Source organism: Leuresthes tenuis, unplaced genomic scaffold (assembly GCF_036924035.1).
Source record: "Leuresthes tenuis unplaced genomic scaffold, fLeuTen1.0.hap1 SCAF_5, whole genome shotgun sequence".
NCBI classification, from domain to species: domain Eukaryota; kingdom Metazoa; phylum Chordata; class Actinopteri; order Atheriniformes; family Atherinopsidae; genus Leuresthes; species Leuresthes tenuis.
Window position 1 is genome coordinate 15755054 of NW_027325359.1, and position 22585 is coordinate 15777638.

Below are 22585 nucleotides of genomic sequence, written 5' to 3' on the forward strand. Positions count from 1 at the left end.
GCACGCTTAAGAGTTCATCAAGTGACACTTTGAGAACAGAATCAGATCAGATCAGGCATGTACAAAGATCCCCTTTAACTTTGTACACAGCCAAGCCAAATGATGTTCTATTGTTTCCAGTGAGGCTGCTGCCGTAAGCTAACAGCTCATTGGCACCGGTTCTGTGCTGAACAATTCCCGTAAATGTTGAGCCTTTTTGACCAGCTGCTGAGGAAATATGGAGACTTCCCTTCACTGAAGATGATTGCGACACATCAATCTCCCCCTCAGTGTTGTGGTTTGGTGTTATATGTTAGACTGCACATTTCTACAAGGAACAGAGGTTCTTCTGTTACGCTGACATTTAGTTATTCAGCCAAATCGACTTACAAGCGAGTACAAATAGAACAGGTTTAAAAGTGCAAAGTAAATGCAGGTTAGGGTTTTTTTTTTTTGTTTGAAGGATTTAGATGTGTTAGGAGAGGAGGTGCTCTTGGAAAAGATGACTCCTCAAAAGATTCTTGAAGGTAGAGAGGGATGCGCCTGCTTTGATGGCGACTGGGAGCTGTTCAACAGTCATGGAAAATGAAAACAAAATGAAATCAGTCTGTTGTTCCTTGTGCATAGGGATGACAGTGCCACTGAGAGGAATAAAGTGGTCAAGAAGGAGCTTAAGCTTGCATGACTGAGTTTGGATAGCAGGAAGCAGACTCTGCTGTCACTCCGATGGAAGACTTTCCTGATTTCCATTTGATTTGGGCAGCCAGTGGAGTTTAGCTGCTGATTATTCCCACGTTCATTTTAATCGTCAGTTGTTCTCAGAGTCCTAGCTGCGATGGCAGATCTCGCAGCACTCCAGACAAAACTCGAGGCACTCGGTTGGCTCGCAGCAGGACTCGAACAAAACCGAGTGACAGTGTGCGTTGCAGTTGAACTCCTCCACAGGGGCCTCCTGGATAGCCGAGCAGCAGCGGGCGCAGGCGTGGCAGCAGGAGGAGCAGAGCCCCTGAAGGCAGGAGAAGCAGGTCTCCAACAGGCCCACGAGGAGCACGGAACACTGACACCACAGGCACGCCAGCAGCAGGTGGAAACACGAGTCTGTAGGCATCACCATGAGGAAAAACAAGGCAGAAAAGTGATTTTGCAGCACGTACACGAGTTCACAAAACAGCAGTGAGTTCTGAAGTCCTGTCACGAGTGATCAAAAACGGGGATTAACCACTCTATTAACCCTAAATTAATCTCCTGCATGTTTGTTTGTGGTGCCAACTGGAAGTTAAAAGAGAGAATATTCTGCTGCAGTGATCAAGTGTGATTGTGTTTACTTAATCACAGAGCTTTGTTCTGTCCTCGAGGGAAAATAATAATAAAAAAAAAAAGGGCTACAGAGGCTTCCAGCGATGAACAACAACTAGGAGGAAGCTGTCACATGATAATTGCTCTTCTGCCCAAATTAGGTGCAGATGAAACTGCGTGCATTAACCTCACAGTTGTGCTATAAGGGCTCCTCCTGGATCACACCCCGTTGTTTTGTTGCCATGCCGCCGTTTTCCATCCCCACAAGGACCAGGCAGCGCATGAGCTCATGCAAATGGAGCCGTTTTATCCTGTTTACTCGGGGAAGTAAATGAAAAGGAGTTTGGCAGAATTCCCTGTGGAGCGGGGTTCAATATTTTCCTGCTCAGCTGCTCAAATGATGCACCCACCACATATAACTCATGCAATACCTGTGTGTAGCTGACAGAGGAGCATTGCGTGTGGCTGCTGGAATTGATGATATGCATAGATTCATGGTGATTATAACGTGAACACACTGATAAACAAGGAGAGGCCCGTTCCTCCTGGGAAACTTTCAAGAGCTTCATTGCCATAGAAAGATTTATAGTCTTTTGTGGCATCTAAAAATAAAGAAAAGGCTTTATACAAATAGATACAGATGAACCCAATTAATCTAACCCCGACTTGAATTCACTCTCGTCTTGGCGATCAGTTGGGATTTTAAGAAATAAAATCACGAAAAGACAAAAGAACCATAGACCAGCTGGGGGGAAATATTCTACACTTCCGGTGCTTTCAAATGGGCAGTGACCCCCTGCTCTGTGTCGGGCACCCTACCGCTTCGCCTCTCAGGTGAAAAACTACAGCAGCCCGTCCCAAAAGTTGTAAAAGCAAAATGTCAGACCAAAGCCACACCTGGACAATTAACCTGGACGTTAACAACAGATTTTCCTCTCATTTTTCAGCAGCAAACTGACAGAAGATCGACTATAAATGTGGTTTTAGTGAGAGAACACACAGCACGTCAACAGCGGAACAGCGTTGGTGAAGTTTCTGCTCTAATCTCCTTGATCTGGGCTGAGAGCGAAAGCCACAACGGACAAGATTTTCTCATTGGATGGAGAAGAAATGCTATATTGAAGTGTGAGTTCAGGGCCTCCAGCCTGGAGTCCAGGTTTAGTACACATTGCAAAGCCCCATTTATTCAGTCTGTGGATGTGAGCTGTATTTATGAGCGTACCAGCGGGTGCAGCAGCGGTTTGGTGGGATCCAGCCGCACTGCTCTTGTTCCTGCTCCTCTTGTTGCCGCCGCCGCCGTGCACTGAGGAGCTCGAGCCCTGCCGCTGACTCAGGCTGGGTGACACGGGGTGTGGTCTTTGGTCTGGGACTGTGAGACCGCATCGTGGGCATGTGGGTTTGAGAAAGTCATGCTGAGGCTTCTTGAGTGCTGCTGCCCCCTGCGAGGCTTTCGTTAGAGGAGGTGCGGCAGACTGAGGCTGAGCTGAGCACGTCACACAGAAATGGAGAAATCATTAGGATTCATTACGGCAGAACAAGAAAAGCAAAGATGGTCCTTAATGTTTTGAAGATTTTGATTGCGGAGGAGTGGATCACTAACATTGACAATTCATTACATTATGTAACTTTGAGTCTAATAAAACCTTCCTAACAATGTGTTCTGCCTAAAAATATCTGCTTTTAATGGCACTAACGTGGGCAATATCACTAGCATATGCAACTCTTTCGAACTTATTGATATTTACAAATTTTTAGCCTTGCTTTTTTTTTTTTTTACAAAGGATCCAATTTTATCAGGTCAGTCTGATGATCCCCAGAAAACATAATGTAACACAATAACAGATAAATATATCACTTTATGAGCAGACACACTTTTTTGCCAAAAGTATTCGCTCATCTGCCTTTACACACATATGAACTTAAGAGACATCACATTCTTTATCCATGGGGTTTAATATGGCGTCGGCCCACCCTTTGCAACTATAACAGCTTCAACTCTTCTGAGCAAACTTTCCACAAGGTTTAGGAGTGTGTTTATGGGAATTTTTCACCATTCTTCGAGAAACTGTGAAGTCAGACACTGATGTTGGACGAGAAGGCCTGGCTCGCAGTCTCGGGTCTAATTCATCCCAAAGGTGTTCTATCGGGTTGAGGTCAGGACTCTGTGCAGGCCAGTCAAGTTCTTCCACACCAAACACACGCTCATCCATGTCTTTATGGACCTTGCTTTGTGCACTGGTGCGCAGTCACGTTGGAACAGGAAGGGGAACATCCCCAAACTGTTTCCACAAAGTTGGGAGCATGAAACTGTCCAAAATCTCTTGGTATGCTGAAGCATTCAGAGTTCCTTTCACTGGAACTAAGGGGCTGAGCCCAGCTCCTGAAATACAATCCCACACCATAATCCCTCCTCCACCAAACTTTATACGTGGCACAATGCAGTCAGACAAGTACCGTTCCCCTGACAACCGCCAAACCCAGACTCCTCCATCAGATTGCCAGATGGAGAAGCGTGATTCATCACTCCAGAGAAGGCGTCTCCACTGCTCTAGAGTCCAGTGGCGGCGTGCTTTACACCACTGCATCCGACGCAGAAGCAGTCTGCATGCCTAGGTGCTTGGATTTATACACCTGTGGCCATGGAAGTGATTGGAACACCTGCATTTAATTATGAGGATGGGTGAGTGAATACTTTTGGCAAAATAGTGTACTTTTAAGAACATTTTTTACATCTTGGACAGGTGAGCTGTGACACAAAAAGTCAGTTTTACAATTCAGCCATTTGTCTTCACTTTAAGGTCCATCACAGCTGTTGGGAGAAGTTTTATTTTCCCCTTCATAATGATCTACTTCTTTTGCTTAAGTCACATATAAATATATGTATATATGTGTTTGAATTTTTTAAAAATTCTATTTTTCTGTTTAAATTCAGTACTCCTAATAGAGATTCAAACTGTGCTATTACTATATTTGCACAGGATGTTTCCCAGAACTCAGCATGAAAAATGGAGTCTGAATATGGTGACAGGTTGCTTGGTCACCTTGAAAGTTGTCTGCGTTTGCTGTGGTTGGATAAGTTATCACACACCAACAGAAAAACTGATGGAACGAATGTTTGCACATTCAGACTCATGGCCGAATTGATCATATAGACAGTGGCTGTGAACTGTCAAGCTAAATGAGAGGTTTTCATCTAACATTGTTTCCAGTTTGATTCATTGTAATTTGCTACGTCCACCAATTAAGCACAATTTAAAGTAAAGCAGGTCAGTTGGAGCCCTGCTTCTTCTTACGTTCCCTCCCAGTAACTCTGCTTCATTTGAGTAAAGCTTCATGATATTAACAACAGCAAAGCTTTGCTGGCTGTATTGTTTGCCGTGTAGGTCTCATGGTTTCCACTTACTGCTGATGAGGTCAGTGGGCCTGGTATTTCCTCTGCTGACAGGGTCACACGCTGAAAGGATTTCCTCGGCTGATTTTAAAGACTCGTTACCTTGGGGGACATTAATTGAAAGTCATGTTAGCTGAGGAGCTGGATTTTATGAATGAACATTTACAAGATAAGGGAAAAGTGATATTTATGTCTCCTTTGCTATGTTTAGCAAAATGTTGTGGCAGAAACTCCTCCCTCACCATATTTTGGGGACTTTGCTGTAAAGTTTCCCAAACTTGCACGTCACGTCTGAGTTCTTACTCTATATGGCTTTTTTTTTATAAGGCTTATATGCTTTATATGCAGGCTTCTGTATTCTAAAACAGAAAATTCTGACTTTTAAAAAAAATTATTGCAGTGTTTTGATGGTATTTGGAACAGGATGTCAGCATAGCCATAACACTTACTATTGTGTTGAGAGAGTGGTGCTGAAGCTAGCTTGATATCAAGGGAGGAAGCATTCTGTTTGCATTTTTCCAAAAGTTCTACCCCGACTGCCTCATAATTATATCAAATATCTGCAACTAGATTAGTTTTAAATAAAAAGTGACAATATCTTCAAGCAAATACTAAGCTTTATTGAAAACATTTTAGCATGTAGTGATGTAGATGTAGATTTTTGCTAAAAGAAAAGAGTTACTGTTCATGGTTGTTTCCGTGACAACATTCGATAAAGCAGCACTGAGCCAATGAATCAAAATATTTATCTTTTTTTTTTTTACAAACATTATTTCTTCAATTTACGAGAGCAAAATTGATTGGGGCTTGGGTATTTTTACATACTGAATATGTCAATAAGAAAAAGAAAAAAAATCACCATTAAGTCTTTATGGTGTATTTATATGTATCTAAGTATATCTTTGTCAACAGACTAGCCTGTGAAGCTTTAATATGATATCAGTGTTTGTTTTTTTATTGCCACAGTTCCGTGTCAGCTCTACAGTATTGCTACACTTCAAACTCTGACGTCAAAAATGATCTAAAAAGTTGGACTAAAAAGAAAATGTTAGTCCAGAAAATGATAGACTTTTGTAATAGAAAATGCTTTGAGGTGCTCACACAACTTTCAGTCTCTCAAGATCCTTTCATTAGGTCTCGGTAGCTTTACTGTTTGCCTTTAATGACACGAGGTGGACAAACACTAAAGAAACAGAAAACTTTATCACTGATGAACAGCAGCACAAAATACCATGATTTCGACCACTAGTTTAAGCCTGGAAACAAGAGGCTTTTTCTCCGACTAATGGAACAAACTCCTTTATAACTTATTTTCGGTAAGATCATCAGTACTTGCCGTCGGTCGGGTTGCTCGTTTTCTCCCTCTCTTCCACAGGTAAATGTTCTCCTGGCAACATGTCGGACACACATGACTGCTCAGCTGCTGCTGCTGCTGCTTTCTTGCGCTTTGTTCATGCGAGCGCCGTCTTCATTGTCCTGCTTCTGCCTGCACCTCGGGGTCAGGAAATCTCCAACAACACCCAGCATGCTGGTATGAGTCATCACTCAGGAGACTGTGAGATGTGCTGTGTGCTTCGTTATTGTACAGTGACTTAATAACACCCCCTTTCAAAGCAAATCTTTGAGTGGCCACTCTCACCAGGCTGGTCAGAGAACAGCACAGTTAGCTGAGGCCTGGGTATGTGACTTTAGGTTGCCTTTTCATTTCTGCTTTTAGTCATCTGGCACGGTGGAGACACATATCCCACGAGTGTGTTAGCTGCATATTTTATGTATGCAAACTCAGTCGCTCTCTTTCAAACACACCCTAATACAAACCACTCACACATTACAGGATAGAAGTATTAAAGAGCCCATATCATACTCATAATTTAATTTCAAGGGTGTACTAGAATGGGTTTTACCTGTTTTACTGATGGGCATAAAAACATTCTTTTTTCTTATCGCGTACTTTGCTGGTCTGTCTGAAAAGGGTTGTTTCAGCTCCCGTCCCTTTAAGGCTCAGTCTGCTTTGATTGGTCAGCTGAATGGTCAAAAATAGGGGACTCCTTCTTTATCTGAAGTAGAAAATATTTCTTCAGATATAAAGTCAGAATATTCAAATATTTGCCGAGATAAGTTATTAAACAACAACACAAAAACATGAACAGAGATTTAGCTTCACGCAAGCAGCCGTCTGAGCATGAGAAATGCCTGCCTCTATCAAAAAACTAAACTCCAAAAGCTACAAAAAGAAAAGTGAATACCTCATATACTTTAAAATCCATGTTGCAGCAGGTCAGGTCACGTGTCAGTCGTCAAACTGTTAAGTCGCTTCCTGTTGAGGAGTAACTCTAAGAGACAAGTCTTAAATCTTTGTGCCAACTGTTGATGAAATAAATAAAGAAGTGCCACACAAAACATTTAAAAAGCCTCAGGCTTTTTGGAGTGGTGGAGTGAAGTCCAGACAATGGACTGATTCGAGTATGAATCCAGGAGCAAAGACCAAGGAGGATGCGAGTGAAAGTGAGGTGCTCTGTGGGGAGAGGAAATCAAAGAAGAGCTCTGACGGTACATAACACTGAGGACTCGAGGAAAAGAACTCCCTTCCTTCAGTAAACCGCGCTAGAGGTGTCATCTTGCTGTGGAGGTGCTTTGATGCCTCGATCAATTCAGCAATTGACAACCTCAAAAAAAAATTAAAAACCCATAAGACGGCCAAAGGCACTTTAAAGTCAGATGTTGCCCAGTCTAAAGAAACTTAGTTTGTGATGAAAATCTCGGGTCCGTCAGCAGGAAAACAACCCAAAGCACATGTCCAACATCAACTGAAACCCTTCGAAGAAAGCTGAAATCTGCTGTTGCAAAAAGAGCGACACGCTTCTAAAAGGTTCTGCTACCAAAGTTATCGTATCAAACACAGTAATCTAATTACAAAGTTCACATGTTAAATAGACAGGTTTCCTGCTTGCAGACATTACTGGACACAAAACCGTGGTTACAAGTTGCTGGATTCTTATAAACTTCTTCTCACACAGTTTCTGTTAGCATGTTTCATTTACTGACATGAAAGTCCTTTGTTTTTGGTGGCGTATTTTCACTTCAGACATCACCTTCAAACGTTCCTACCATATCAAGAGAATCAGAATATCAAAACAATCTGGTTATGTCACGTCAGTTCATTTGCGTGGACTCGTGAGGATCATCTAAATGCTTTTTGTAGTTCAGGGAATTCAGTCATTCTGACTTTTCACGACGCTTATCCAAGCAATTACTCTTTTTCTCTGCAAGGGTTTGGGACAGGACATTGTCAGGGAGCACAAGCTGTAAACAAACAAAGGGAATATCTGTAAGAACGATATAAGCAAAGACTGTCAACTTGTCACATTAGTGTTAAAGTGTTGTGGTTAAGCCAAAAATCCCCAAAATAAGGAATAATGTTGCTGTGTGTGATATTGAGATTTTTATATGCAAAGATGTTTTTTCTCCCAGTGTGAGCTGAGAACTTGAAGAACTGATTCATCACATGGGCAGGAGCATCGTCAACATGGATAAACACAGACCAGCCCTTCCGGAGCGGCTGTTGACTAAGTCCTGTCAAAAGTGCTACAGTGAAAAACATGTTGGCTTGCCTGCCTGGCAGTGAGCTCACGGCACATCAAAGCCAAACACAAGCGCAGCTGCTGAGGTTGTCTAGCACCATGCTAGCTCTCAGTCAGCAAGCACGCCGCGTGGAGTGGCAATCAGAGGGAAATGTCATCTTGGAGGCTGACGGCGAATCAAAGGGAGCCCTGAGAGGCAACAGCAAAACAAAAGCTAACACGTTATCAGCAAAGACAATTACTGACATCAGTCAAAACAGGGAGCTGAAAACTCTTTTGTTCTGTATGTGGTTGTGAAGTTAAGAGACGCAGCATCCCCTTCAAGGTGTGCATCAGTAGATGAGACGGCGGGAAGCAGTTTGGACGGTTTGTTCGTTTATTTAGTTGCGGTTCGAGTGTTTTTACTCACTGAAGGCATTCATTTACAGAAGAGCCGATCTGAATGATCCTTAAGAGCAAGCGAAAAAGAAATATGTAACAAATATGTAAATGATGGTACATTAAAACAGTCTGCCTTTTTTCTGCCAACGTTTTAGACAGAACCAGAACTGTGATGCATGGGACGTAAACTCAGAAAGTAAAGCAGATTTCATCTTGTCTTTGATCTCACTCAGTGTTGGGATTTGATGGCATGAAACGATACACAGTCAGGAACACACCTGAGTCGAATGATTTTTCTCGTATAGATTCAGATAAGGAGTACATACGATGCGCATATTTAGGTAATCTGTATATGTATCTAACTGTAAACTATTCAGCCACACAAATGTTTATTTTGAGGACAAAAAAAAATGACTCTGTGGCTCAACATGGCTGGTTTCCCTGAGCCGTCCACTTGACTCACAACTACAGGACACCAAATACAGAATTGGTATCTTTGGCTTGTTTTTAAACCTTTCCGTGTCTTTACCTAAACTCTGGACCTCTTTGAACCTCAGAACAACAGCTTTTTGCTGTTAGTTTGTAAGGGAGATCGTGCATTTGTAGGTCTGGCTATGAAGCTGTGGAACGGTCTCCAGCTGTCAGTTAAATTCATCCTGTTCTGCTGTATTAATGACCATCAGTATCACTGTTTGCTCTGCTCTATTCTTTTTGCTGCTATTGTTGCACATTGATGTTATTTACAGCACTTTGCTCCACTACGGCTGTTTGAAAAGTGCTTTATGAATGAACTTCATTTGATTTTGAATCGACGCTGCGTGCAATAATTACACAGGTTTTCATATATTTATTAAACAGTTTAGTTGAACACACCTGCTGACAAAAACATCCTATACAGAAAGTTGTATGTGGTCTGTAATTATTCTAAATAGTCAAACTTTAATAACACTCGAAATATTACACTGGAAACACACGACTGGGACGGTTAAGCCTAAGCGCTGGATGTTGCATCCTCTGCAAATATCATCTTTATATTACAAAACAGTAAAACCGTTCTCATGAAGAAAACCGAGGAACAGCACACTGTGCACATTTTCAACAATTACAATGACACGTTTCCATCTTAGCCGCAATACTCTTGTGAAACTCTTTCTGCTTTCTTCTATTACACATAGACCATCACAACAAATGAAAGAAATCCTTTACTTTGACCTTCATGTAGTTACTCAGAACCCAACAGGAAGAGGGCTTTGTCTGTGCTGACAGTATTTTTCCCCTTGTGTCCAACTCCATCTGTGATTTAAGTGCTGAGAAAAGATTTTACTGTCATGACTACAGGTGGCACTGTACAACATGTGGCTTTTAGATCATGTATACACACTTATATATATATATATATATATATATATTTCCTCTTACACCAATACACTGCTGCATCACTGGTTTTCTGCCAATCAAAGCTGTGCAGGAAGTCCTCTTCTTCACTTCCTCAAGAGAATCAGGGGAGCAGGCTTGATTATTGTAATGAGGGAGATGAGTAAGTGGAATGGTCAGTTTGTCTACCCCTTCACTTAATGGGCCTCGTGTTCTGGCACGTTGTTTCTGATGATGGATGAAAGCATTTCCCCACAGCTGTGGTCTCATTCCTCTGCTGTCGGAAGATTGAAATGTAACAGACAAAGTGGACTGCTCAAGGCCTGTGACACGTGGTCCCTGGATGGTCAATGAAGTCTTACTTTGCTTCTTGATGATATCTAATTGTGTTGACTGCCACGAATCATTCAAAGTCGAATAATTGCTCCTCATCATTTCCAGTCACGCCACGCTGCAGACTGACTGGTTTCATCGTCGGCAGCAGACACTCTTGGTCAGTCACACTCAGCTCTTCAGCCTTAAGGAAAAGTTGCCTGAAAGAAGTGGTAAACAAACTTCTTTTATTCTTTGGCTCAATCAATAATTCAAACATTAGAGTTCATAAGAAACACAACTCACTGCTGCGCTCGGGGAGAGAAGTTTTGGTTTCTGTGGCTTTTGCCATCTGCTGCTCTGTTCTCCTGGATTTGACTCCTGAAGTTTCTGCTCACACTCTCCTTCTTGCACCGAGGCAGCGCAGCCTGCAAAGAAAATAAGATCAGAAATCAGCCAAAAGTTTACCAGGAAGCACGTGATAGATCTACACCTCTAAAATGTCACAAAACATCCACAAAAAAACACTTTGCTGCGTAGCTGCCCACTCTCCTGAAAAAAGACCACCAGTGCCAAAGAAAAGCTTTATAAGTACAATGGCAATATATTCCAAGTGTGCTGTTTTACTGTAAAGCAGAGTCTACAGTGGGAATGAATGACGAATTCTAAACCATGTGTTTGTAAGGCCTAATCCCAAGCATTAATAAGCAGAAGCAATGTAGAAAACTGTGAACAATGTTGTGAAACATCATCTCGTAGCAACGTATTTTGAAAAAGAAACGAGTCGAGAAAACGATAATTTCTACTAATTCTGATCCTTTACAATAAACCGGCCATCACAGCACGGCGCATTGATCCAGAACAGGCACCGGTTTAAATCCCTGCAATGAGAACGCTTCTGATCTGAAGGTTTCCTGAAACGCGACAAGTCACCTGTAAGGTGGCACACAGGGTGGACCCAAAAGTCGGATCCGAGGACACGGTTTTCATCAGTGAAGGGTTTCTGCAGAAAAACAGACGAGACAAATCACTGCGCCGATTATGTTCGGCAGGCACACCGCTTGGCAAACAGCCAAATGTATGAGGAGAGATCAGTCAGCCTTTGATAGTTTTACCTCAGTCAGTACAGGTAGATTCATCTGTTCACAGAACTGTTTACTCAGAAAACAAATGGAGTAGATGCTATAAAGACCCCATTTTGGTCTGTGTTAAGACACTGGAATATGGTGTTGGCATAACCCTCATCTGCCTTGACTATTGAAGGATTTGTGGGTTTCAGTTTGACCAAGTTTACCCAGTTCTTGCAAATCATTAAACATTCTTGTTTATCAAACCAAAAACAAGTATTTCAAACGCACTCATTCTTCACGTTGTTGTGCATTTTACCTCATAATGTAGAGATTTGACAATCTATTTGTATTTTGGATTTAATTAGTAAATTGCACAGTTTGGTATGAAACAGCCTTACATGAATGTCTTAAATATAATTCAGTTTCAACTAAAACACAAACAGGAAGCCTGAGGGCAGAGAGTAGCATGAAAGATCTACTCTACCCCGTGACCTTTTGGGATCTCCTCCTCTGGTATTCCTCCTCGTCCACCGTCCATACCGCACCTTTTACGTTCTCCACGCGCACAAAGCACTTGTGCAGGCTCAGGTTGTGGCGAACGGCGTTCTGAGTCAGAGCGAAAGGCACATTACTGAATGCATGCTGCGTAAATCAGGTTTGACACACAGTGGAGTTCACAGGGAATTATCTGCAGGCGCGTGTACCTTCCAAGTGGCGGCGTTGCGTCTGAAATAAGCAAACGTCCTCGTGAACCAGTTGTATATCTCATTGAGCGTTAGCTGCGTGCCCGATGCTTCCATAATAGCCTGTGGATTGGAGAGGACATGAACAAACCGGAACACGTAACGGGATGAAACTAAAGGCATGTAAGGCTGCACACTCCAATCTTCTTATGTTTAACTGGATTATTTAGTATTTTGGCAATCAATTATTTTAAATGATAATTTGACATTCATTATTTAACATCCTTTATTGTGTTAACAGCTGTAGGGCTGCTTCTAAGATATCTTTTAATTTCTCAATAATATGCTAAATAACTTTATATTATAATCAATAATTTGTTAGTTGTTAATGAAATAAAACCAAATGAAAAAGCAGAGGCCTATCATAGCATACCAAAGCCCAAGTTAACAGATTCAAATGTCCTTTTGGGTGTGAATGACCCGTTTAGTTTCCTGTTTTGGAAGCTGAGAAAAGCAGGAAATATGTGGCCACATCAGACTGAACAGCTGACTTAACTTAAATGACAATCAAATTGACTTCTTTGACAGGCGCCCTTCCTCCATGCAGACCATTTCTGACGAGGCTTCAGTGATCGATAGATGGATCAACTGAAGGTCTCAGGTCATTTTTCAGATGTTTGCTGGATTTTTCCCTTTTTCTTAACCTCATCACTTGCAGATATTGTTCATCTGCTGTTTTTTTTTTAGGCCTGACGCTTCTTCTTTTGTCTTCCACTTGTCCAGTTCTTTCATTCTTAAGGACTCACAGCACAGCATGCTGAGCTATGACAAGCTTCCAGCTCTTTGGGAATCACGTTGTTGGTGCAAAAACTACTTTTTTAGGCCTGTCGCACTGCCTTTGGCATTTTTCATAGCTGAAACTAGGAAAATGGGGACAGATTATTCCTTAGTCTTTGTGGCGGACTGCTAATAACTGTCAAAATGTGTGGATGCCGTGTTTTTATAATGTTTCAAATTTTCTGAGGAAAAGCGTTTATTCCCTTCCGAACGTACCTGTCGAATCAGTGTTGCATAGGTGAAAGGTGGCCTGATATCCGTGTTCTTGTACAGCTCATACTCATTTTCTGAAACAGAGACAAAACAGAGGGATTGAAACGTCTGCCAGCAGCTACTGAGTGAACACATGCAAACATAACCACACTACTGGCTTTACCTGAAGACAGAGAGAAGACCAAAGGGTGATGGCGGCGTCTTATGGCCCCAGAGCACAGTGCACGAGTTGGAGACTCTTCTTCACAACCCTGAGATGCAGCGTTGACAGAGTCCAGAGGTTGGGGGGACACTTGGGCAGGGTTTGGCTGTCTCATTGTGTTGGTGACTGCCACGGGGCTGAGCTGAGAGCAAACGATCCAAGTTAACAAAGGAGCAGGAGGACTGAAAAGACTGACAGAGGAACAAAACAGAGTGCGGCATTTGGAACAGAGTGTGACGAAGCGATTTGCTTCGCGTCCTCAGAGGTGATTCCACTAATATTGCAATAAGAAGGGAGCCAATTATTGTTAATTACAGGGTGAAATTGTTTGGTGAGTGTTGTGATTAGGGTGCAATATTTGCAAGATTAACAAACGATTAGCGTCACACATTCTCGGAGCATGTCTGCTGTCTGAAAACACAACGGCACCCATCTGGTGCAAACAGCTGGGCACCGAAAGGAAAATCACGCTCAGACAGGATGGAGAGCTCCACAAAGGATGAGGGTAAAACTTATATAAAAGTTATAGGATAAATGTGCCAAAACTTTTTAAAAAATGCATTTGTGATCTGCTGCAATTTACCTTCATGGGTTCAAAAGTGTCAGACCTTCTTTTCATGCAAGCGTGTTTTTGTTTGTAAGAAAGTAGTTCTTTTGCAGCTCATTCAACTGTAAGAGTTCCCCTGGTCAATTACAGTGTTACAGTATCTTTTTCAGAGCTGGAAAGATGAGGAGTCCGCCAGGCACGAGTTATTTTCCCCGCTTATTCAGAGTTTTTCTTCCAGATCTATAAGAGCAGAACTCTTACGGCTCATTTACTCGGCTATCACTGCGCCCATCTACCTGTGGGCCACGAGGGTCAGCGGCTGCATCAGATTGTGGCGACTGAGCCTCTAAGGAAGGAAGATGAAGGTGAGCCATCATCGCTTGCAGGCGCTCCCGTTCTTTGCAGAGCTGTTTGTGGAGATAAAGGAATGAAGGGGGAATCAGTGGGAATGGTGTCACATGAAAAACACAGAAGACAGATTATTGAAATGGAAGGCCATGAACTGGACATGCATCAGCAAAGAGGCAGTGCTGGCAGAGAACTGCAGAGAACATTTACTATAAGAATGCATTCAGTACCTTAGACTGATATTGTAAAACTATCGCAGAATTAGGTCTTTAAATATAAGCCTCAAATGGGGTTTGCCGAACACATTTTAATTTGAAATTTGGCTGAATCCTCTAAATGAGAGCATTAGAAATAGTTATAAAAAGAAAACACGGTTACAATTGTTTTAAAAGATGTATCATGTCATTTTTGAAATGACATTTTCAGGTTTGTAGAGTGCAGGTCACATTATGACTAATGGCACACATTCATGCTCCTGCCTACCTGAAGCTCCAGCTGCTGAACTATTTGCATCTGGACTCTGCACTGGGCTGCGCTTCTGTCATCCAGAGTGTGCTCACTGCTTATGTGCCTGAAACACATGCAGGGGTAATAAATGAATGTCTCTCCTCTCTCTGCCAAAGGAGCTGTAAAAGACATCGCAGAAATATCTTCAGGTGTCTTCTTTGCAGGTGACGACAGCTCCGGTGTGCCGCATCAGACTTCACTGCACATGTTTAAGTGAGTAGAGGAAGAACTGATTTCCAAAGCTGCTCGCAACTGCAAAAGAACATCTGAAGAAGCTGGGAGTATTTTTGAAAGATGATAAAAGTTTTGGCTGCAATGAGCAAAATTCCAACAAAGGAAATCTCTCTAAAGCTTTTGCGCCGGGGTGGATTGATCACACTTTGGGCTTGTTTAGCAATCAGTGGCACAAGGAACATTCCAGGGAAGAAATGTCAAAGTTACCAAAGTTGAGCATCAATCCATCTATGAAAGATTAAATGACCAAAGCTTCTGCAGCATCGTAATTATCCTTAGAATTGACAACTTCGAGAAGCACATGCTGTCTGTCCCCTGACCTAAACGTCATAAAGACAAAAGACCCCAAGAGTCTCACAGGAACTAAGACTTTAGCTTAGAGCCAACAAACTTTGGCTTAGAGTGTTTTTCCCTTTTTTATCTTGTTTTGATTAGTTGGGCTACAGATAGAATGAATTTTATCCAGAGGACTCTGCAAACACCATTTCATTTATGCCTGAGAAAAGGGAAGTAGAATGCTCGGATGGATTCAAAACCGACCTGATGAACTGGGCAAAGTTTTCACAGACTGACTCGCAACCAGGCCAATTACACACACCGTGGACAAAGAGACCGTGAGAAGCAGCTCGATCGCCTTTCCCAGTGCTGTATGAGGAGGAAGAGAGGGAGAGAGAAAGGTCGACCATGATTAAAAACCACAGCAGCCAGACAACAAAACAACAATAAAACACACATTAGAGAGTTTTCTTTTCTTTTCAGGTAGCGTGAAATGACATCGAAAGGTGGAAGGGAGCGCTGCGAAATAAACGGAGATGTATTTACTTTTGATTTGGGACATGTACTGTAGTCATGTAAACTTTTGCTTTGCTGAACCACCTCAGGTGGCGGAACACAAAGCAAAGAAACAACACAAAATGCGACGTCCCGAGGGGAATTAAAAGTGATTATTCAAAAGCAAACGCCTCCCCACCCACACCTTGGGAGAGAGAAAATGTCTGCAGATGACAGGTCTTTGATGTTCACTAAAAGGCACCATCGTTTGAGCGCTGCGATGTGTTTACAGCACACACTGATAGATCTCACCATTCTACCCTGCGAGAAGTTGGAGACTGCTGGTCGCCGGTCCGTCTCCCGGTGACTTCTGCTGAAATTACTCTCTGAGCAGACAAGCCCTGATTGCTGTTCGCTTTGGGTTTCTCCTCAGTCATTCCACATGTGAGCTCTTTGCATGTCTGCTGCATTTCGGCAGGGCTGAGACAGACTAAACCATGGAAACGAGAAAAATCGTGTAAGGTGGTGATATGTTTCTGTTTGTGTATCAATGAAGGAAACATCGAGAGCATAGGTTCTTGTTAAAAAACACAACAAGCTGAGGGTAGCACTGCATCGAAAAATGCTGTGGGAAGACACAGCAATCCGTGGTGTTAAATGCAAGGAGGAGTGACCTGGCGGGAGAGCTGGTGAGGACGGCGTTGGCTTCTGTGCCCAGAGGAGCTGCTGCTGCTGCTGCTGCTGGAGATGGAGGAGCTGCTGCAGCATGAGCTGCTGTGCAGGGGCCTGGCGGAAACAGGGCAAAAGCTTTGCTGTGGGCTTTTGACATGATTGAAACCTTTCAAATGACCGTATATCATCATTTCCACAACTGTTGGACTCTATCAACCAAGTCCACAGACAGAACAGTTTGTCAAGTGCTGAGAGTGTTGACTCTCACATTTTAAAAAAACACAAAAACCCGAATCCACATCTCAAGTAAACGCCTCGTTCTCAAAGCAGGTGACACAGAGGATGGATGTTTTATTTCTTCTCTGGATTTTTCTGTCCAAAGTGCTTTTAATTTTATGTCAGCATCATATAATCATCATTAATATTAGGGCACTGTCCAAAACTGAGACCACGTGTTTGTTCTATGATGTGTGCGTTTGATGGGGAGGGCGTGTGGGTGTGAGGTTTTTCAGGCTTTTTTAAGTTTGTTAGGAAGAAAAAAGAAAAGCAGTTACCTTGACTTTTTTGCTGGACTGCTGTTGAAGTAATTGGATCTGTTCTTGTTGTTTCTTGTAAAACTCTTTCAGGTGTTGCTAAAAAAAAGAAAGGGAAAAAAAAAGATTAGTGTGTGATTATTACATATATGTCTTTAAATACATATCTTTTATATATTTGTAATGCTTTTTCTGCTCCCTGCTGCAATGCTTTTATTTTATGTACAGCACTTTGAATTGTTTTATACGTGAATTGTGCTATACAAATAAATTTGACTTTGACTTTAAATGCTTACTATTAAGTGTTTATGCTTCATTTGAATATTCACACAGATTTTAAAATACTCACGAATAAAGAATGATCAACTTGATTTGAAGTTTTGTGTATAATTGTTAAATCTATTTGTTAATGTAATATTTTAGCAGTTAGTTTGGAGTTTATAGTAATTGATCATGCAGTTTTACTGTCCATAACTCTCATATATTCAAAACAAGCTTCATCTGATGCAGAAATCTCCACCTCAGTTGCACTTCTATACACAGTCCTGGCTAGAAAGGAATATTCAATATCATGAAATATGTCTTCAGATGACTTTAAATATAGTTTATCATTTATTATACAATTTATTATAAAATAAATAATTTTTTTTTATATATATATATAGTTGACAGAATATTTTTATATACAGTATGATAAAACAAATTAATATATATAAATCTTTGACATTTCCGGTAGAAATAATTATTACTTATAATCATATGACATACTCTATCATAATTGTACAATGGATTGGGTTCCTAATATATTAACTAGGGAAGATTCATGGTGATGTATTCGTGTCTCTTTGTGCAAATATATAACTAAACTTGTGAGGTTAGATAATCAAATCGTTAACCAACATGAGTTACATGGAAGTAATAGTATAAGTTATTGTATTCTTTACTTTGGCGTTAGCATCCAAGAGAAGAATCTTATTAACTTGACAGCTTTGAGCTCCTGCGCAATATTCTGTCATTGAATTAGTTAGCTAAGGCTAACTAGCAAACAATACAAAATTTCAACTCAAAATTACCATATGCTGGCCTTTTTGGGGGGGGTTGTTGGAAACATTTTTGACCAACAACCTTTTTATATCGGAAAAAAAGAAGACTATCTTCAGTACAGTAAGTGCAGTGCATCAGAGGCAGTATGGAAGTAATTGGGAACATGTAAAAAGTACAGATAAGTGACCATAATCAAATTTCATTTAATTTCACACTGTAGCATGATTTCTTTTACAACTTTAAAATGTATTATCTTAAAAGTAAACTTTTTTTTTTTTATTAAAAGCCTCATGTTACACATGGTGTAGAAGAAGAACAGTACACCTGAGGAGTGACCCACTTTAATTAATGCACTTTATTAGCATTGAAGGCATTTAAAGAGACCAAATCTAAGAGGGTTTTTGATTAGACAATGTTGTTACATTACAAATTACGAATATTACAAATATGATGTATAAATATGGTAATTTAGTAACTGACTACATTTCTGAGTGATCTGCCCCAGCCCTGTTGGTAGCATTATTAGCAGAACTCATAAGCTCAGCTGTGTATAGATACCTGCTGGAGCAGAAGGGCTTGCTGCTTCTGCTGGATCACAGCCTGCAGCTGGTTGGGGGACAGAAGCTGCTGCATCTGCTGAGGAGTCATCATAGCCAGGAAGACCTTTAAGAAGAAGAAGGACACAATTAAAAAGTGCGACAATCTACAGAGGGAAGTCAAGAGTGGCAGGTGATAAACAGTAATAACCATCCAGAGGAAATCTTTCCAATTACACAACAGTGTTGTCAACCTTTTGTGAACATCATCATGCTTGATTGTGTCACTGACCCCAAATGAGATGGGAGATAGGCGGACGTTATTAGCAACACAATTTCATGCTTGTTGTGCCTCCTAATAGAAGTGTATGGGTATTAATAAAGGCAAACACTCATGGAATAATAACTGATCTGCACTGTTAGGGACTGAGTAACAAATAACAGAGTGATTATCGCCTCTTGCAGTCACAAAGTGACAGTCACAATTGCCATGACAGCATTAAGAAACAATAAACCCTTTCATATGAACTGCAAACAATAAAAAAAAACAAAAAACAATCATAAAAATAATGGCACAGGTGTTACCAGTAACTGTTTGTTGAAGATCTATTACAAATCCAACAGAGAACACTCAAACACTGTCATTTTTATCATCAGGTCTGTTGAGACAAATGTCACCCGAGCTTCGACCAGAATGATAAGACAACTATAAAGTCGATAGCATAACAGATAAAGAACTGCGGCACAGCAGGCATAATGCTTTAAACTGTGTAGGAATGCATTAAATTCTTCTTTTTTTTAACGCCGTAACTTTCAACCTGCAAGCCTTTTCAGTTTGTTATGTCAAGGTTCTCTCAGTTTTAAATCCTTACAAATGGAATGATCCTACATAAGTTAAAATAATTCCAATTAGATTTTCATTTGTATCATGATTAATGTTTGCAGGGTTTGTACTTAATACGTTAACTGACAGTAACAAAACAAGTCATCATCTTAGTCTGCACTGAGAAGTAGTCGCACAGTACACACTCAGAGAGTGAATTAGGGGAAAGGGACGGAACAAAACCCGTGAGATGAGAGAACAGACTGAAGGAAACAATGCTGGCCATGCGTTCATTACTGTGGCTGTTTGGATCATCCAGCAGATTAAGACTACCAGCGACAGAAATGCAAGAGACAACCATAAAATTGTGTTGGGCCATGCTTATTTGCCTCTCCCTTGCATCTGTTTGACCTATGTCTGTGCTCGATTATTCCTCCCTGGCACTAACTCGCAAACTAATAATGAAGGACAAACAATAATTCTGCATGTCAACTCCCAACTCAGGTCAGATCTCATACGGAATCTGCTACTGTCAACACAGCCACAGTCTCCTGGTTTAGTGTGCAGTCGGAGGAGATTCAAAATAGAGCTATGGGAAGTATTTCTCCTGAAGTGTGTTAGCTAAATATTCCTATATTGGCTACTTATAAAGAGGATGAGTGCAGTAGCAGGATGAACTCACCTGTTTGTGAAGAAGGTTCTGCCAGTTTTCACCACTCACTCCACTGCAGGAGTCTCCATTAGCTGTTTTCTCGGTTCTGTTGTCTGAGTGACTGAGGAGGCTGCTGGCTGGGGTTTGACGGGCTGCCGTGGGGCTGAGAGGAGACTCAGGCATCTCTGCTCAGCTCCTAAAAGAACACAGCCAACAGTAAATAAGCTGTAAGACTCAAAGATAGCGTTTCACATCCCGGTGGAATTTCTACGTTTTGCACAAAAATACAGAGCAAAAAGAAAAGTTTACACTTTGTTTCGTTCTCCACTTTTTATTTCGAAACGCATCACAGAAATGAGGTGCACAAATGGAACAAAAGATGAATATTTAGTAAGGCATCAAATGCATTTCAGATATATTTTGAATAAACAAAGACTGTTCAGACACTTAGTACATCCTTGATTCTGGTGTAGGAATCTAATTGCATGTGAATGGAAATAGAAAAAAATGCATCATTCCAGTATTTCAGCACATAAAAGTAACTTCTAAAAGGAATATTCAGTATACACTCAAATGTTATTGACAATGTAACATTAATGTGACAATTACTGTATTTTTAAGAACTTCTATCATTCAGTTTGTGGCTATTAATATTATTATTATTATTTGACATACAGTGCAGGTATTTTTCTCTTGTTTTTTAATTTTTTTTTACCACAGATGGTTTTTTTTTATCTACAAGAGCACAAAGTTGAGACCAAGTGGTGAAAAACATCACATGCTCTAGAGCTGAAATATAACTGTACAATAATACTAAAATAATAATAAAATAAGGAAAGGAAATAATAAAATAAGGAAAGGAAAAGGAAAAAGAAACTAAAATGTAGGTGTTAAATCTAAGCACATAAAGGAAAGACCTGAACTTTCATTTACGTCAGAAATATATCAAACCTACATACCGTGAACATGGATACTTGAATTCAGAGTAGGCAGGCAGAGTTGGTGTCTCCAAGTCAAGCAGGTTTGGACTGAGGAAGGGAGATAATGGAGTTATGTTTCTACCTGAGGGGGAGGAGTCGCTGTGTCACTCACTCAACATGACGGCAAGAATAGCAGTTCTCAAGATATGAAAAGCAAGCGTATGAAAGTGTTTCAGAAGTAGCTTCACTGGCACAGTGAGTGTAATGATGCATGTTGCATGGAGGCATTATTTTCCCTTGTTTATAGTCAAATAATCAAGCAACAACAAAACAGATGATTTATGGTTCTCAACAACAACAAAAAAAGTCTTTATCTGTTAAAGAGGACGAGTATAGCTGTCTGTGACTTTATTTAGATATGCAGTACTTGGGAGTTTTGAACAACAACAAAAAAAAAACAGCTACACAGCTGTCAAACCGTTATCAAAGAGCTCTTTACAGCGATACCTGCACTTTTTAGTTGAAAAGCACATCAGTGTACCTATTAGAAACAAATAAAAGTGTTTTAATTTAGGCTGTGGATAAATGCAGTACACCCTGGAGTGTAGATGTTCAACCGTCCGCACTGACAAACAACATCAAACTTTGCACAATTCTGCCTAATCATCTTTTATTTATAACCACTGATCTCTCATGCGTTTTATGCTGTTTCATAATTTCCATCTGTTGGCATCTTTTCTCCTTTTCAACATACAGCTCTGATCATTGATCATGTCCTGGTTTCTTTTTTTCTATAGATACATGGTGAAAGAAAAAAGATGAAACGATCCCCAACGTGAATATGTGAATTAATACTGTGCATTTAATTGGGTAAAGAGGCCAAAGAGATCTCTGTGCTATAATGAAAATATCCTGAAGAGGGACGAATCTGAGAGCAGATCTATCTGTATATTGTATATTGTTACCAAGGCAACTTTCTGCCACCTACTGGATTAGCATTTATCTTCCCTTTTGTTATATTGGAGTGAAAAAGTCATATATTGTTCCTGTGTAAAAAGACAAGAAAAACTAAAATCTCATCTTGTAAGCTAATGGATTCATTAACTCATTCATGACCGGACACATGCACCAACTGCAAGGAAACCTGAATGGCTGCACTGATGACATAACAACTCTACTGCCATATAATTCGGTCATGTCTTTCTGTACTGGGTAATTCTCCCACCAGTGATGTCTGAATGTCAGATGTTGACAGCTGCACTCCCTCCCAGCTGTAGCTTTGCCAGATGAGTCTGACAACTTCTCTAAAAAACAGTCATTTCTCATCCAGCTGGGGAGCTGCAGTAGGCCCACACTGATGCTCCAAGGCTGATAGCATGGACTGATCCAGGCCGAAGAAGTCTGCTTCCTCCTTGGATCCTGCAGAGGGCATTGTGCCTCCACCCAAAACTGAGACTCAGATCTATTCCCAGAGAACCTTCCAAGCAGGCAACTGGTCTCCATCCAAGTCACGCTCTCATTCCGCTCCCTCCTCCTCCTCCCTCTGGTATTCCTGTACTGCCTGAAGTTCCCATGCTGGAAGTCTTTCAGGTGAGCTGGGTGGACACCCCAGTAATGGCCGCGACCGTCCTCACAACGGCTCACCTTCACAAAGCAGTCATTCACGGACAAGTTGTGGC

General features: G+C 41.1%; 2 protein-coding genes across 2 annotated transcripts; both read right to left on the reverse strand.

Moving 5' to 3' along the window:
- Positions 1-778: 778 nt before the first annotated feature.
- On the reverse strand, positions 779-6063 carry LOC140306544 (uncharacterized). The gene is made up of 4 exons (XM_072385149.1): positions 6003-6063; positions 4679-4768; positions 2498-2758; positions 779-1077 (listed from the first exon to the last, which is right to left on the reverse strand). Exons 1-4 carry the CDS (start codon positions 6061-6063, stop codon positions 806-808), a joined length of 684 nt encoding a protein of 227 aa, XP_072241250.1. The 3' UTR covers positions 779-805.
- A 4342-nt stretch (positions 6064-10405) lies between these two features.
- On the reverse strand, positions 10406-18626 carry LOC140306650 (forkhead box protein P2-like). The gene is made up of 14 exons (XM_072385252.1): positions 18534-18626; positions 16953-17030; positions 16353-16512; positions 16039-16216; positions 15496-15600; positions 14698-14785; positions 14163-14273; positions 13281-13461; positions 13121-13191; positions 12089-12190; positions 11869-11990; positions 11236-11317; positions 10621-10742; positions 10406-10535 (listed from the first exon to the last, which is right to left on the reverse strand). Exons 1-14 carry the CDS (start codon positions 18624-18626, stop codon positions 10406-10408), a joined length of 1623 nt encoding a protein of 540 aa, XP_072241353.1.
- Between the last annotated feature and the right edge of the window lie 3959 nt (positions 18627-22585).

Excerpts from the sequence above, each read along its gene's own strand:
- LOC140306544 (XM_072385149.1), bottom strand. The coding sequence starts at position 6,063 with ATGTTGCCAGGAGAACATTTACCTGTGGAAGAGAGGGAGAAAACGAGC. Across the intron at positions 4,769-6,002 it reads AACGAGCAACCCGACCGACG|GTAACGAGTCTTTAAAATCA; the intron begins GCAAGTACTGAT and ends ATGTCCCCCAAG. Across the intron at positions 2,759-4,678 it reads GCCCACTGACCTCATCAGCA|CTCAGCCTCAGTCTGCCGCA; the intron begins GTAAGTGGAAAC and ends TGACGTGCTCAG.
- LOC140306650 (XM_072385252.1), bottom strand. The coding sequence starts at position 18,626 with ATGATGACTCCTCAGCAGATGCAGCAGCTTCTGTCCCCCAACCAGCTG. Across the intron at positions 16,217-16,352 it reads GATTGCTGTGTCTTCCCACA|TCTGTCTCAGCCCTGCCGAA; the intron begins GCATTTTTCGAT and ends TCCATGGTTTAG. Across the intron at positions 10,536-10,620 it reads TTCTCTCCCCGAGCGCAGCA|GCAACTTTTCCTTAAGGCTG; the intron begins GTGAGTTGTGTT and ends CACTTCTTTCAG.